General features: G+C 41.1%; 1 protein-coding gene across 3 annotated transcripts; it reads left to right on the top strand.

Moving 5' to 3' along the window:
- Positions 1–1,874: 1,874 nt before the first annotated feature.
- LOC147624307 (uncharacterized) lies at positions 1,875–5,119 on the top strand. Of its 3 annotated transcripts, none has more exons than XM_086819290.1 (4): positions 1,875–2,432; positions 2,517–3,783; positions 4,284–4,409; positions 4,536–5,119. In XM_086819290.1, the coding sequence occupies exons 2-4, from the start codon at positions 2,576–2,578 to the stop codon at positions 4,690–4,692; spliced, it is 1,491 nt and encodes a 496-aa protein (XP_086675416.1). In that variant the 5' UTR covers positions 1,875–2,432; positions 2,517–2,575; the 3' UTR covers positions 4,693–5,119. The 3 variants fall into 3 exon arrangements, with proteins under 3 accessions (XP_086675416.1, XP_086675417.1, XP_086675415.1); XM_086819291.1 differs by having other exon boundaries at positions 2,557–3,783; XM_086819289.1 differs by having other exon boundaries at positions 1,875–3,783.
- Positions 5,120–16,457: the final 11,338 nt, after the last annotated feature.

Raw genomic sequence — 16,457 nt, forward strand, 5'->3', positions numbered from 1 at the left:
AATAGTGGGATTTGAAATGTGGTCCATGCCAAAGGCAATTGGTTGAAGGGGAGTATGCATCTTTATTTTATATGCTAGTTAAAACATGGTGCTTGTTGGACACAAAGGTTTCCCCAAACACATCCTCCATGTGGAAGGTTGTGAACTAGGCTTTATTAAACACTAACCTATAATGGGCTTTTGTCTAGCTCGTCCTTACACCACCTATTCAAGCAAACCTCTTGCTCAATCATGTTTACCTCTTTATTAAAAATAGATCAAACTATAAATAAAAAAGAAATCAAACCCCTTTGCACACATATGTTGGTGTGCACACACATAAAAAGTTAGAGAAAGGGGTGCCTCCTGGTAAGAAATGAAGACTTGCTTGTTGAAATGTTTGTACACAAGAAATGAGGTGGTGGTGAAAATGTAGATAGTAGTGTGATTTTGGTATGATATACCAACAAGAAAAGGAGTCAAGAATCGGCCATTTGTGTTTGGGGGTGGGGGACTTTTTACAAAGATTTCCATATCGAAAACCAACTCTCTCTCTCTCTCTCTCTCTCTCTCTCTCTCTCTCTCTCTCAAGCTCTGTTGAAATGTCATGGTTTTGGGTTGTTAGAATGATGATCCCCACTGTACAATTGGGAATTACTATCTCCTGAATTGATCAATCACCATTTAGAATTTGGTGTAGAAAACCAAGCACATTCGGCAACAAATTGGTATGGCATGTAAACCTCGATCCTTGTGTTCTCATCTCTAGAGTGTGAGTTGCTCCTTGTTTTCTAGGTCTATACACTCTGCTCCCCACAACCATGACGTCTGGGAATGGATGTGAGTTGACTATTCCCCCTCGCCCCTCCCCATTTTTGGAGGATAGTCTCCCCACATCCAATCCCTTCGTCCCCTCTACACAATTGAAGTGATTAACACACCACATGAATCATGAGCAAGGTTGTTTTTTGACGAGCATCATGCCCTTTTCTGAGCATTTTGACTGCAAAATACAACCATTTATTTTGATTGACCATTGCAAAATAAAAGAAATTGTGAAAAAACGAGCATTATTTTTAGGGAGATCCAGCCCACGGAACTAAATGACACATTATGAATCAAGAGGGATCTAATGCTGAAAAGAGGTGTCGCGATCTTGCCTAATCTAGACCGTTGGATTCCCGTCGGGCAAGTGAACTAGGGGTGAACTCAGGAGGGGTGAACTAGGGGTATACCATGGGGATTTTTGGGACATAGAAAATTTTGGAGGGGTTGAACTCAATGCAAAAGAGGATTCGAACTTGGAACTATATGCTCAAGCTTTCAACATCTAACCACTATGCTATACTTTCATGCAGGTTGTTGAGAGTGTTTTTAAATTTAAATGTTGATATTTTGGTCCCTAGTTCACTTTCTTACCGGAAAATGTTTCCCTAGTTCACTTTCTTGCCGGAAAAGGTCTCCCTAGTTCACCCTAGTTCACCCCTAGTTTACGTCGTGAGTTCACCCCTAGTTACCCCCGAGTTTACCGCAGTTCACTTGGAAAACGAACGGTGTTGATAAAATCCCGATCACGATGCCTCTTTCCAACCATAAATCCCGCCTGATTCATGATGTGTCACTTAGTCGTGAGGAGATCCAGCCCGTCAAAATTTATCCTTTGATCATGAGTGATCACAATGTCACATATTCACACACGAGTGGCCTTCAAAGCACAAGTGGTCAACGAAATGGGCAGGCCCGCCTGGTCAGGACTGATCAATCATGAGATCGTAGACGACAGCACATGTTGACCAGTAAGCTAAAGAGGTTGGAGGTTGACTTTAACGGAGGGTGAAAGAGTGAAAATATGCGAGGCAAAGACATTTTGACATGAATCGGACCAGACCTTAAGAAATAAACGATTTGAGAGGCAGCCCTTCATCTTCGGCAAAACGTGATTTCATGGTTCTGCCTTCACGTAGAGGTCTCTCTTTTGGAGTTTTTTGCTCTGCTTTTGCCCATCCGTCCTACGCGCCCCCCTTTCTGCACAATTGTGATCTCCCACTTCATCTTTTTTGCTCAATTTGTGATCACCCACTTCACAACTCTTACCCTTTTCTGCTCATTATTGGCTCGTCCACTTCATCTTCCCCACTGCTATTGAAGCGCCCCCTCTTTCTCTGTGCTGTGGGTTGGGCCTTGTACGAGCACCTGTGTGTATGATCTGCCATTTTCTGCTACCACTTGGTTTCCCACTTCGACCTCTTGATCGCCCACTTCGTCTTCTTTCTCGCCTGTTCAGAAATTGAAGCGCCCACTTCTTCTCTACCCCATTTCGTGTGTTGGGTCAGTACGACCATCCGTCCCTGTGTTTGTTATCGCCCCGCTCGCTTACAGCATCTTTTCTTCTCAATCTTGATCGCCCACTTTGTCTTCTGTCATTCGGGATCGGTCGGAAGCGCACCGGCGATGTATGTGTGATCGCACACTTCATTACTCTCATCTTTTCTGCTCAATCTTGATAACCCATTTCATCTTCTTTTGTGTTTATTTAGAGATTGAAGCACCCACCCCTCTGTCTGTGTTGGGTCCCAGCTCATTTGTACGACCAGCTATGGCCATGGAAATGCTGGATTATCATAGCTATGCGAAGCTGCAGAGGGACCACGATGTACATGAGGCCGCAGCTGCAGGGCTAGAGAGCATGCAGAGGCTCATACAGCTCCTATCACAGCAGCAGCAACTGCATCAGTCACAGGATGCTGATTGTTCAACTATGGCGGATGCAACCCTGTCCAAGTTCAGAAAGGTGGTCTCCCTGCTCAGCAGATCAGGGCATGCCCGGTTTCGCTGTGGCCCCCAAGCTTCTACCTCTGTAGCCAGCTTCTCTGATGCCCTTATGGAAGCCCCAAAGGAGTGCTCTTTTAAAGTGGAAAAAGAGGAGGCGGAATACAGAGATGGGGGGGATGAAGGCAACACTAAACTCTTCCGGCCTCAGCCCACATCCGCTCTTTTGCCCCAAACTGTGAAGCAATTGTCCCCCCAGGGTTCCTCTTCTCTAAGCATTTCTGGCTCTCCTGAAGCTCCCAATGCTGCTTCGCCTACCGCCTTCTCTCCTGTCATCTCAACATCACAGCACCATCATCTCACCATGGTCTCTTCCCAGCATCATCACAACAGCATCTCATCGTCCCAACATCGTCATCCCACTGTCCCCACATTACAACAACTTCATCCAAATGCCAAGCCAGATGTCTCTTTTCCCAGCATCATACTCAACCCCTTCTTGGCTTATGGTGGAGGCTTGAATATGCCGGCTCTATATGGCTCTGTTCCGCCTTCTGTTATAGCTCCCAAGCCAGTTCAGCACACTCTCTCTTCCCAGAGCAACTCTAGCAACCCAAACCTCCTTGTTTCACCTCCTCTTTACCTTACTGATACTTCCATCCCCATATTGTCTCATGAGAAATGCTCTATGAAAAGCCCCAACAACTTGATGCCTGCTGGATCCACTGGTGAAGCTATCCAGCCTCCATTGTCTTTAAATATCCAACAATCTCAGCCAGAGGCTTTTCTATGTAATCCTAAGAGCTCATCCATGTGCACCCCTTCTCTTTCTACCACGACAAACTCCTTCATGTCATCTCTCAGTGTGGATGGGAGTGTGACCAACAATAAGCATTCAGTATTCCAACAGACATTTGGAACCATGGGAGGTGGGCGTCCACCACTTTCTGCAGCCAAAAAAAAGTGTTCAGGGAAGCTTGAAGATGCACTGGGAAAATGCAATAGTTCTGGGAAGTGCCATTGCTCAAAGCGCAGGTTGGTTCTTATTCTTGCATGAGAAACTATGCTTTTGTTGGGCACATTTCTCTCACCTTCTTGTTAGTATGCACTAGGTGGAGTTTGGAGGCCAGAGTATGAGCTAACATACATGATAGGAATAAGCTCTCATGTAGACGGTTCTTAAATGCTTCGGATATGGGCTGCTGTTGTGTATGAGGGGTTTTGAGTGGTCCACAGTTGTGCCACAGTATGTGTGCATGCATCAATAGCATCTATGATTCTGTGTGTAGAAAGTTTGTGTGCATGATTCAATAGCATTTATGGAGTTGATGTTGCGTATGGAGTTTTGGGTGGTATGCAGTTGTGCTGGACGAATGTATGCGTGCATGCATCAATAGAATCTATGATTCTATGTGTCGAAAGTATGTATGCATGCATCAATAGCATCTCTGATGAATGGATTCAAAGATCTGGAATATGTTGTTTCTCATATAAGCTAGATGGAATATTATAACAATGTTGTCTATACATTTCAGGAAATCAAGAGATAGGACAGTTGTCAGAGTGCCTGCCATTAGTATGAAGATGGCGGACATACCAGCAGATGAATACTCATGGAGGAAATACGGGCAGAAACCAATCAAGGGCTCCCCTCATCCCAGGTTTGTGGAGGAGTGCATCATAGTTGCTCTCCAATGTAATGTGTGGAGTGCATTAAATCAAAGGGTTTCTAAAAAACACAGCTTTTTTTTTTTTTTGGGGGGGGGGGGGGGTGGTGGTTGTTACAGGAGCTACTACAAGTGTAGCAGTGTGAGAGGTTGCACAGCCCGGAAGTACGTTGAGCGGGCTTTGGACGATTCAAGCATGCTGGTTGTCACTTACGAGGGGGAACACAATCATTTCCAAAATGCTTACGACTCTAGAAGCTTGATGGTCCAAGCTTGACCATCATATGTGGTACTTTGCCTTGTCATTTTTCTCAGAGATGAACGACTTCACGGCCGGGCTTTTTTGCTTTGCAGCTATGCGTTTACTACCATAGTTGTTCCTACAAGTTACAGCCAATGCTGGAAGTCATTATCTTACTTAGGAAGCAATCCTATATGATTGAGCCAAAGGTTCCACCCATCAGCTTGGTTTTTTAAGAAGATAATATCAGTCATGAAGTATAATTACAAAAAACTGGAGACTTTGATGTGTGCAATATTGCAATGATTTTTCTTACTTGACAAGGAACCCTTGATACTAACGGTTGACCTTAAGAGGGCGTAGATCTTTTCCTTTTTGTGCTAGTCTTTCTGGGGCTTAGATGTATGGCATGATGCCTTTTGGGCATGCATGCATGATGGAAGTGAACCGATTTCATTTAAGAGTAGTTGCCAGTAGTGCAAAAGGGCAAGGTTGTGATTGATTCTAGCACCATTGGGGGTTTGTTTGAGCATAGAGGGACGGAGACGCTACCGGATAGAGGAGTTACCAATTGGAACTCAAGATAAGCTTGCCGAGCTTATATATTTTTATGTCGGATAGCATAATTTAGATTACCTTATGAAAATCAAAATAAATAAATATAAATATAAACACACATGCAAGACCTTTGAACGGTTTCTTTTAGAAATGTTTGTGTGTCCCTTGCTACATGTTTCCTTCCCCTCTGCTTCTTACCATGCCACCTAAAAGACTCCCTCTCCGTGATGTCACAAATTCTGCACCCGTTCCTCTATCACATGTTCTTTTCTATCATGAAGTAGAACCAAGTCGGATTACTGGTCCCAGAAATGCAGTTGCGAATTCCCAACTAGGAAGGATACTAACCCCACCTAAAGGTCCTAGCTGCGTTCATAACGTTTTGGCAGTGAAAAAAAAAAGCAAGATCGCTAGGTTGGTTTGTTCTGACGTGTATAGAGAACTTTTTTTATAATCTGTTAGATAGTAGTATCTACTGAACCAGGAGCATACTTTGTTGCATGGTTGCTTATATGCTTTACATGGTTCTCTAATATTTGCATGTACGCTTTGTATCAAGCTCTTCTAAAAATCTTGATAGGAAAGGTAAGAAGCAACAATTTGATCATTCTGTCTCAACAACAATTGCCTGAAGTACCTTGCTCTGAAGAAACTTTTTAGGGCCTTAGTCACACTAGGGATTGGAAATGGTGATATTGAGGTCTCCAACTGGGAATCTCTTGAAGAGTTTGTTCATATAGAATGGCTTAAAGGAATGTTTGCATTGGGGAAAGGTAGAACACTAAACCATCTTCATTTCCAAATGGTGGTTTCTTTGATGGTACCCTCTCTAATAAGTACTGTGAAACTGATAAAAAGATACATGTAATGGGATTTCTTCAAACCTAAAGGAGGATTGGTCATGTTTAGAGGATTGCATCAAATCCGCATGCACACTTTTGAAGGTATGGTGGCTACTGTATGAAAGATCTTCCATTTCAAGTTTTCTTGGCAAGAAATTTCATTTGAAGAAGTAACTCATGGGTGGTAGCTATATGTCCTCTATGGTCAAGGAGATATGAGGAAAAAGGTATGCCTAACTATCACTAGTCGATCTGTTTGAGCATGTATACATGTCTTCATGGAGAATTATATTCCAAATAAACGCGATGCAACACTTGAAAACACTCTACTTGGAATGATACAAATTGGGAAGTATTACCCTGTTGCATCGTGGATAATATTTAAAACAGGAAACGACATAGATAGAAAGTGAGCTTCATCAATTTGGAAGGTCATGAAAATCCAGGACTTGATACAATGCATCGACATAAAAACAATTTTCTACATGGACACATGAGCAAGAAGATACTTCTATGGAAGCAACAAAAAAGATGAGAATCATGCAAGTGATCATGGCAATGAAGAACATGATGAGATAGGCAGTCGTCAAAATCTAATTGTGGTTGATGCTGAGGAGTGTCTTGATGAAGAAATGAGTACATCGACACTTACTTGTTGGTTCGAGGAAAAATAGCTAAATTTAAGGAAGCAATTATCAATGGACAAGACTATGTGCCTTTGTCCCATGCTACTCGAAAATATGCAGGCCTGCTGAAGGACGATGCTTGCTTTCTTTAGATTGGTCCTTTTGTAGTAGACAGTGTGATCAGCTTCAATTTTCTCGTCATGTACAAACTTTCATCGTGTGTTTGTATTCGCAATTCTTGTTTGTGTTGTCTTCTTTGTTGCTTTTTCTTGTAAATCGTTATGCCCCTATTGTGTATGCAACTACGTTTTCCCACTATTTTTGCGCAAAAAAGTGTGATTGGATAAAAACTGTGACTATTGAGCCTACCATAATCTAATTGATGCGTCTAATAAATATTGCCACACTAACCATGGTTTAACCTTTGCTCCTAACAAATATTGCGACATCGGCACACATCGAAAAAATATGCACACCAAATAAAAAGGTGAATACGCACATCAAATTTTAGAGCTAAAAACTAGGTTCTATTTCGAAGCTTTGGTAGTTTTTTCATCGTAACAACCTTTTATAAATTTGTAGGTGTCATTTGAAGCTTTGGTGGTTTAATAGATTTTCATGGTTACAACCTTTGGTAAATTTGTAGGTGGCATCTGAACAAAGGTTAATATGTAGGTGTCATTTGAAGCCCTAAAAGCCCTTTATTTAAGCACCCCTGCCAGATGGTGCTGTGTGATTGGTCGACAGCCTAGACGCTGTTATGCGAACCGCCTTATAGTGAACAGGCCTAGGCCGAAGATCCTCCCGAGCTCTTGATTCGATGGTAACGGTAGCATGGAGTGAATTCTCTGTGAAAATCAAAAGATTAAGCTAATCAATAGGAGAGTCATACGCATGCAATCTGGATGTGTGAGTGTGCAAAATCTTTCCATGTCTCATTGACCCCTTGCATGCCATAAGCCTAAACCATGGAAAATCAAGGTGCCCATCAACGACCTATAAGTAGTCAGTCTTGATGCTGCCCATAAGCCTAAACCAAATTAAGGAGGATGTCTTCATACTTGCATATTATAGAATATTTCAGCTTGAGTCGAAATAAGTTGGTGGTGGCATTGCCGTGGGATTTTAGGTAGATTTCGGGGTGCCTCAATATGTGGCACCCCATTTGACCGGGCCCACAGCTGGTAGCCGGCCCCCGCCGCCGCGGGTGTAGGCGCCTATGTATAAACACCAGGCTATATACATGCGCAAACATGGGTTTGGTCACGGTTGTGCCATAGTGGAGTTGGTAAGGCACGTGCTTGGGATGAGGGAGGTACCTCAATTCCCACCTTCACATGTCTATACATGTCTATACATGTGACGTCTAGACATGTGTCTGTTCATATGTTTTAACATTTCGCACGGACCAATGTTTGGACATGGCACTGGGACTTAGAAAAATTTCTAAGTCCCAAAGCCAGATGACCGGCTACCGGGGTCAACGGGGTGCCACGTATTGAGGCACCTTGAAATCTACCTAGAGCCTTGCCGTGGCGTCCACGTTACTCCATCTCCAAGTTGCCAAGCTGGCCAAACTAGAGGGGAAAAGGGCCAGAGAAAAAAGATGATTTTTGGATTTTTGAAATTTCACCCTACTTGGGAAAGTATTTTTTGTTGCATGGCCTAGCTATAGCAATGTGCGAGTCACCTACTTGTTTTCCTTATGTGCAATCTCTACTTTTTGTTAGAGGCTATTCTACCTTTCCTAGCGTTCGTCGACGGCCCATGTCAAGGAGCCATGTGCTCAAGGTATCATGGCTACTCGTAGAAGGCTAAATGATTTGAATGATTGATAATTCAAATCGGTAGGGGAAGCCCCCTATTTGCATGACTAGGTTGCCATGTTTGCATTTGGTCACCCATGCACGAACTGGTCCACATTAAATGTACGCGTGCTTGCCTGTTGCACTCTAAATCATACCTGTGTAGTTTCTCGACCAATCCGTTCCTAACAAGGGGCGTCTAGACTAGGCCTTTGCTGATTTGTAGCTACATCACATTCTTCCCCTTTGAGATTGCACCTATGCTCATTTATACAATATTCAATATGCACCCAAAACGTCATTTTTTTTTGGGTTTTATGCAATAATTTCAACTAAGATAGTGACCCAAGTAAAAATGAAGCTAAGATTTTTTCTCTTGGTTCCTTTTAGTGTAAACTCTTTTTCAATATCACACAAATAGTGAGTTGACAATGTATTACATGCTTTCCTGTTTCTCTAATAGTGAGTTAACAATATATTACATACTTGTCTCTTTTTTTGGTGGGACATGCATGAAAAGAGGACATCATCATCATCATCATCATCATCATCTCTCTCTCTCTCTAGGTTTTCTATGAGGGAGGCAATAGAGGCTAGACGAGCACGAGGATTTGTAGCTTTGGGGGCACTTGAGAGACAATGTGGAGACATACAGTTTCAGGAGCCACGCACTATGGCTATTTGACACTCTGGTTACATCGACACTTCTCTATGGAGCGGAGATATGGGGGCCTAGTCTTTTCCATAAGAGGAGGGAGCCATTGGCATGCCAAGATGGACTAGAGAGAGACTATTACGATGGATGGCAGCATATGGAGAGGCCATTAGTGATGATGATTGCACGCATGATTCAGAGCAAGTCATCTGTAGTAGTACCACATGAGATCATCAGGGCAGAGATGGGGGCTGCCCCAGTGGTTACTGAGGCTTTGTTCCGTGGAGTTACTTTTCTCCATAGAATATGGGAGCTCCCTCAGCAGAAATACCCTCGTCTAGCACTCACTTCCTCCAAACAGCTTGGAGATGAGAGAGATACCTAGTGTTGGTATGCCGAGATGCACACATGGTTGGCCTTGCATTGGACACATGGTTGGACTTGCATTGCATGCCAATATTGATGCATTCCTGCCTTTTGCTTACAGCCTGGATTGCCTGTTCTTAGATCTCGGCCGTTCAGAGTTGGATCGGGTGATCAGGATGGACATTATGAGACTAGATACAAAGAGGACATGGGTCAGGTCCCCGCAACCGTTCGGCATGAAAATGGCACACTACCATAGTCATTTTCTACACTTCTCTTCGGACGGGTTTATTATACGCCATGCTTACATGGACACACACCTCTCACATGGTATTCAGAGTGCTATTGGACAGATTCACACCGGTTGAGGATAGAGACAGGTCGATATGAGGATATATCACTAGAGGACCGCATATGCTAGCTTTGCCATTAGGAGGTGGAGTCAGAGGAACACTATATATGTCGTACTGTCTACTATGAGATCCGAGGGAGGTACCACTTCTGTGAAGGCTGTGGACCTTTGCGTCGGATCATGGACTTTGAGGACCAAAGGTCCTTAGGGCTCTTCATACTTGAGCTTAGACGCCATAGATGCAACCGGAATCTTATTCTAGGAATTGATTGTGGAAAGATAGAGAATTAATTCAATCATAAAAACCATTGCTTGTTAGCTTCAACTAAATCAAAGCAATTGAAAAATTAAACACTTAAACAAAAATACTTAGCTCCAAAAAGACCATATTGGGTGCAATCTTCCCCCCTCTTGTGCGTGGCCTCTCCCCACACAAGAGTATTTCTTTATTAGCTTTCCTTTTCACCAAAATTAGGCCATAGCCCCCAAAATACAAGATGTGCTTTTTAGAGAGCACGGCACTCTTCTTTAACAAAAATAGAGTGTCAAATTGGGACTAGGGTAAAGCCATAGGCTTTAATAAATTCCACAAAAATAAATGTATCTTTCCTAAAGTTCAAAATGGAAAAATCATTTAATAAGATTACAAGCTACTATGCTTGCCAAAAATGAAATGTGATGATCCAAGACATTTCTTCCAAAGTAAACTCTTCAATTCCCATAGTCTTCATCACCTGAAAATATAAGCCCAATTAATTATTAAATTAATCCCACAAATATTAAACAGGCACAAATCATCACCAACTCATGACTACCAGGCGTAAGTACCCCAGGAATCACCCTGCCATACAAACCTAACTGAAATAATCGTAGGTGGCCTCAAACATATGTCATATACCGCACGTATTAATATTTATAGTGGTGTCACCCACGATATTAACCTAGCTGGCATGACGCAAGAGTAATCTAGGCGTCCCCAAATTACTCAAGAGGGGATGAATAATATTTTTATAGAGGACTTAAAATATATTCTCATGACATCCCTCTTGCTTGAGTTTGCAATTGTCCTCAATTGCGGATTTGCTGGGTTTGAAAAGAATGAAGAATTTCAGGGTAAACTCGGAAAAATTTCTCAGGCATCCATTTAGCATCTTCTTGTGGATGATTCTTGAAAGTCAAAAGATACTTGAAGTATTGATTACCTGTCCTTGTTGTTGTTATCTCTTGGTCAATGATTGCATCAGGAACTAAGACTTCTTCCTCTCCTTCAATAAGAGGTGGTTCCTCATATGTTGGGTGAGTAGGAAGTGTACCTCGAAAAGGTTTCAAGAGATGGATATGAAAAGAATTGTGGATATTCCAATTAGATGGAAGCTCTAGTCTATAGGCCACATCATTAATCTTTTGAAGGATTTTAAATGGCCCATAATATCTAGGCGCTAGCTTCACTGCAAGGAATTTGTCCACACTCTTTAATCGACGCTTTTCAATTCTCAAAAGTACATATTCACCTTCTTGAAATGAAAAATCTTTGCGCTTCCTATTTGCTTGAGATGTATACTTCTCTTGAGCTCTTTGAATACAATCACGCACTTCAGATAGAATGCGATCAAAGTCTCTAACATATTGGTCAGCTGCTTCAATCTTATGAGAGAGTCTAGTAGCCGGAATAGGCAATGCTCTTCCATAGATGATCTCAAATGGTGCTCGACCAGTAGCAGTATGAGGAGTATTATTATAAGCAAATTGGAGTAGGTGTATGTACTTATCCCATGCACTAGGTTGCTGGGAAACATAGGCTCTAAGCATATCTAAGATAGTGCTATTTGTGACTTCGGTTTGTCCATTCGATTCCGGATGGAAAGCCGTGGAAAAATCTAACTTAGTGCCTAAGTTTGAGAAAAGAGCAACCCAAAAGTGACTACAAAATTTAGAATCTCTGTCAGAAACTATCACTTTGGGTAGACCATGATGAACAAAAATTTGCTTAACAAATATGTTCGCGGCTTGCTGAGAAGTTAGTGTCTTTTTACATGGAATGAAATAGGCTTGCTTACTAAATCTGTCTACTATTGTCCAAATCATGTCATGGTGACTGGAAGTAGTAGGGAAGCCAGTAATGAAATCCATAGACACTTGTTCCCATGGTCTATTAGGAATAGGTAGAGGCATAAGCAATCCTAAAGCTTTGCCTTTGTAGCTTTTGATTGTTTGGCAAATGTTACATTCAGCTACAAACTTAGCTACATCATTCTTCAAATGGGGCCAATAGAATTCTCGAGAAACTACTTGAAGTGTTGCGGAAACTCCTCTATGTCCCACAAATGGTGGTTGGTGCATCTCTTCCAAGACAAGTTGTCTATAAGGTTGAGTAACACACAATCTTTTCTCAAAGAAAAGATAGCCATCATTATGAGAATAACTTCCTTGAGGTGTCCAATTGTTTTCACGCAATTTGATCCATATTTGAGAAAAATCTGGATCAACTTCATAAGTTTCTTTCATGAGAACGAATGGTTCACTTTCAATTATAGAAATGTTGTTGATATTTGGTCTTCGACTCAAAGCATCGGCAACAACATTTTCTTTTCCAGGTTGATATTGAATCATAGGTTGGAAACTTTGAATGAAAGCTGCCCATTTGATATGTCTATCTGAAATAAGAGGTTGCGTAAGCAAATGCCTAATGCTTTGTTGGTCTGTCTTGATAAGAAATTCAGAGCCCATTAGGTAATGCTTCCAGATTTTCAAAGCATGCACTACTGCTGCTAATTCCTTGTCATAAGTGCTATAATTTTGCTCTGCAGGCTTAAGCTTTCTACTTTGATAGGCTATAGGATGGTTGTCTTGCATAAGAACAGCTCCAAATCCTTTGCCACTAGCATCAGTCACTACTATAAAGAATGGTCTTTGAAAATCAGGTAGTGTAAGAACTGGTGCTTGTGTTAAAGCATTCTTGAGTGTTGCAAAAGATTTATCTTGCTTTTCAGTCCAATTGAAATTTGTAGCTTTCTTAAGGAGTTCAGTCAAAGGATTGGCAATACAAGCAAAATTCTTGACGAACTTCCTATAATAACTACATAAGCCAAGAAAAGATCTAAGATCATGTATGTTTCTAGGCGTAGGCCAAGAAGCAATACACTCAATTTTCTTAGGATCTACACGAATCCCTTCGGCCGATACTATATGTCCTAAGTATTCAATCTCCTCTTGAAAGAAAGAACTCTTTTCACAATTCATTTTCTCTCAAAAGATTGAACACTTGTTCCAAGTGTTGTTCATGCTCTTGTCGATCCTTGCTAAAAACAAGAATGTCATCAAAGAACACTATAACAAAACTTTGAAACTTAAGGAATATACGATTCATCATACGGCTGAAAGTAGCTGGAGCATTGGTCAAACCAAATGGCATAACCAAAAACTCATAATGACCAGTTTGGGTTCTAAAAGCTGTCTTGAATATGTCAGATTGAGTCATACGGACTTGATGATACCCAGACTTTAGGTCAATCTTGCTAAAGACCTTTGATCCTCTAAGCTTATCAAGAAGATCATCTACCCTAGGAATAGGATATCTGTTCTTGACAGTAATCTTATTCAATGCACGATAGTCTACACACATTCGGTAAGTTCCGTTCTTCTTCTTAACAAGAAGTACTGGAGCTCCAAAAGGTGAACTACTAGGTCGAATAAGGCCTCTCTCTAGCAAGTCTTCTATTTGGCTTTGGATTTCTCTTTGCTCTAAATTGTTGACTCTATAGGGAGCTTTACAAGGCGGGGAATTTCCAGGCAATAAGTCAATACTATGATCCTCAGGCCTAGACTTAGGTAATCCTGGAGGTAGATCTTCCATGAAACAGTCACTAAATTTGGAGATAAAAGAATCAAACTTTGGTCTTTTGGATGTGTCCAACTTAGCATCAAGCTGGTTAACCCATACCATATAAGTCTTGTCTCTTTTTCTTAGAGCTCTCTTTGCTTGAGTGTGACTCAACAAAGGACTCATTTCTCCTTTGACTTGACACTGAAGGATAATATTTTCATTGTCCTTCCTTAGAGAAATACTATGAGTGTCATAGTCTATAATAGGATTGTATTTGTGTCTCCAAGGCATACCCAAAATTATATCTACCCCTTGTAAAGGTGCAACTAAGAAATCCCTCTTTTCTGTTAAAGGTTTGATGCATAAATCCAAATCTTTCACTACTTGCATGCAATTATACTTTGTTCCAGTAAATGCTGCTTTGACTTTATAGTGCGTAGGTGAAGAATGAAGATTTAATGCTCTAAGTACCTTTTCAGAAATGAAATCATGTGTACTACCATCATCATGCAAAATAAGAACTTCATGTCCATTTATCGTTCCTTTTATTTTAAGCAAAGAATGAACATGAGGTTTACCTTCTTGTTCTGAGTAATCTGGATCGGAATTACCCTCTTGCTCGAATGATTCTTCTTCATTGTCGTCTTCTTCAATCATGTTGACTCGAGCTGCTGCTGCTGGGGTTGAATTCTTGGTACGCTCCGGACAATTCGGTGCTATGTGACCTTCTTTGTGGCACTTAAAACATTTGATAGGCGATGTCTTCGGTTTGCCACCATTGACTTTCTTATTGGTACTCAGGTTGCCTTTAGCCTCGTCTTTGCCTTTGTCATAACCTGGTTTATACATCTTCTTTGAAGCATAAAAAGATTTAGTAAATGGTTTAGACGAAGTACCCTCATGTGCTTTAATCTCTTTAGGAAAACCATTTTTACGTTCTGAATTAGTTGCCAAGGATATTGCAGAAGATAGTGAATGAGGTCGAAACATATTCACATCGGCCCTAATGGTAGATCTAAGGCCCGATATGAACTTCCTTTTTTGATCCTTCTCACTAACTCTATCCACAACCTGCACCTGTAATAAAGTATTCCAGAACTTTTCTACATACTGTGACATAGTTTCCTTTTCCAATTGATGCAAAGTATCCCATTGGTGCCTAACTTTGGACTTGAATTGTGAGGGTAAAAAGTGCTTTTTAACCAGTCGTTGAAATCTTTTCCAAGAATCTGGCTTGTCACGACCTTGCTTAACTACACTCCACCATAAAGCTGCACTGTCTACCATATGATTGACTGCACATTTAATCTTATCTTTCTCTGAAAATTTTTCTCCAGAAAAATAGTCATCTAGTTGACTAAGCCAAGCTAAAATGACCCTAGCATCCTTCTTTCCATCATAATTTTGAAATGTGAAAGCTTTCCGACTAATCTTGGATTCTTTTTGTGACCTTTGTGCTTGCAATGTAGCATTTACAGCCCTTTGAATAGTGTCATCTTCGTCATCAAAAGATAGCGAAGAGTCACGCTTGCGTCTACGATTTGAGAGCTGTCTCTCCAATTCAATACGCCTCTCTCTTTCTTCTACAATTTGATGTTGTAAAGAAAGGAGTTGCTCTTGAATTGATGGCGAGTTAGGCAAATCGGCCATAGTGCTTGTGCAAATGATGTAGATAAATAAAATTTTACTTTATTTGATGTAAATAAATAAAGCAAAAATGAGTACTTATCTTATTTTTCTCCCGCAATTCGATCTTGGTTGAAGCTGAACAAGACGTTGTTCAATGGCTGAATTGAATTCTCGTCGCCTCAAACAAATCCCGAACGATTCCGCGTGATTCGAGAGTCTTGGGCTAGTCGAATTGTTGATGAAATAATTTTTCTGCACTTTGAAACCTGCTGAAACAGTCCTGTAAACCTTGCCCAAACTCTGTAATATTTTTCTGAAATTTTCAGAATTTTTCAGAAGTGATTTCGGAATTTTCTAGCCTTTTCTAGGCAATTTCCAAGCTTTTTAAAACCTGTAAATCACTTTTCTGCACCCAGAAATTTTCAGAATTGGAAAACCTTTGAATTTCTCCTCAAATTTGGAAATTGGGAAAAGTAGAGGTTGAAAAAGGAGTGATGTGACTTGCATGGGGATTGGGAAAAGTGAAAGTAGATTAGGATTAAGAAAAAAAATTTGGATTATGGAGTGATTAGCTTATAAAGCTAATTTTTTTTTTCTTCTCCACTCCACGCTTTTGCGCCGGCAGGCTGCCGCAGTGCGCTCCTTGCTCCAAAAGATTATTGTGGTTTATATAATGTCTTTTGCATGGATTTATCTGCTCCATCCATTATAGATTCACTCAACCTTGAAGCTTTCTGATTTCTGAGAGTTACCTGTGAGGTTTTTGGCTATGAGGATTCCATCCATACGGTCAGATTCTGATTTCACAGAGTATTTGGAAAAACCGCTGTTTGATAGAGAGGGATGGTTTTGCAGGGTGGTGAGTGGGTTTGAGAGTAGATCTAGTTTTGAATCTTTGACCTTTGGGTAAAGACCTGCAAAACACCCTTCTGTCCACTGGATAAATTCCTGCACTTTCTTGATTTTTGAGAAGTTGAAGCCCTTTCCTACCTTCTCCACAAATCTCCTAGCCCAAGCTCTGATACCACTGCAACCGGAATCTTATTCTAGGAATTGATTGTGGAAAGATAGAGAATTAATTCAATCATAAAAACCATTGCTTGTTAGCTTCAACTAAATCAAAGCAATTGAAAAATTAAACACTT

This window comes from Cibotium barometz, chromosome 25 (genome assembly GCF_041138505.1).
Source record: "Cibotium barometz isolate CiBa-2024 chromosome 25, ASM4113850v1, whole genome shotgun sequence".
In the NCBI taxonomy this organism is placed as follows: Eukaryota; Viridiplantae; Streptophyta; class Polypodiopsida; order Cyatheales; family Cibotiaceae; genus Cibotium; species Cibotium barometz.

Coding starts and splice junctions, on each gene's coding strand:
- LOC147624307 (XM_086819289.1), top strand. CDS start 2,435: ATGTGTGATCGCACACTTCATTACTCTCATCTTTTCTGCTCAATCTTG. Junction 3,784..4,283: donor TGCCATTGCTCAAAGCGCAG/GTTGGTTCTTAT, acceptor TATACATTTCAG/GAAATCAAGAGATAGGACAG. Junction 4,410..4,535: donor AAGGGCTCCCCTCATCCCAG/GTTTGTGGAGGA, acceptor TGGTTGTTACAG/GAGCTACTACAAGTGTAGCA.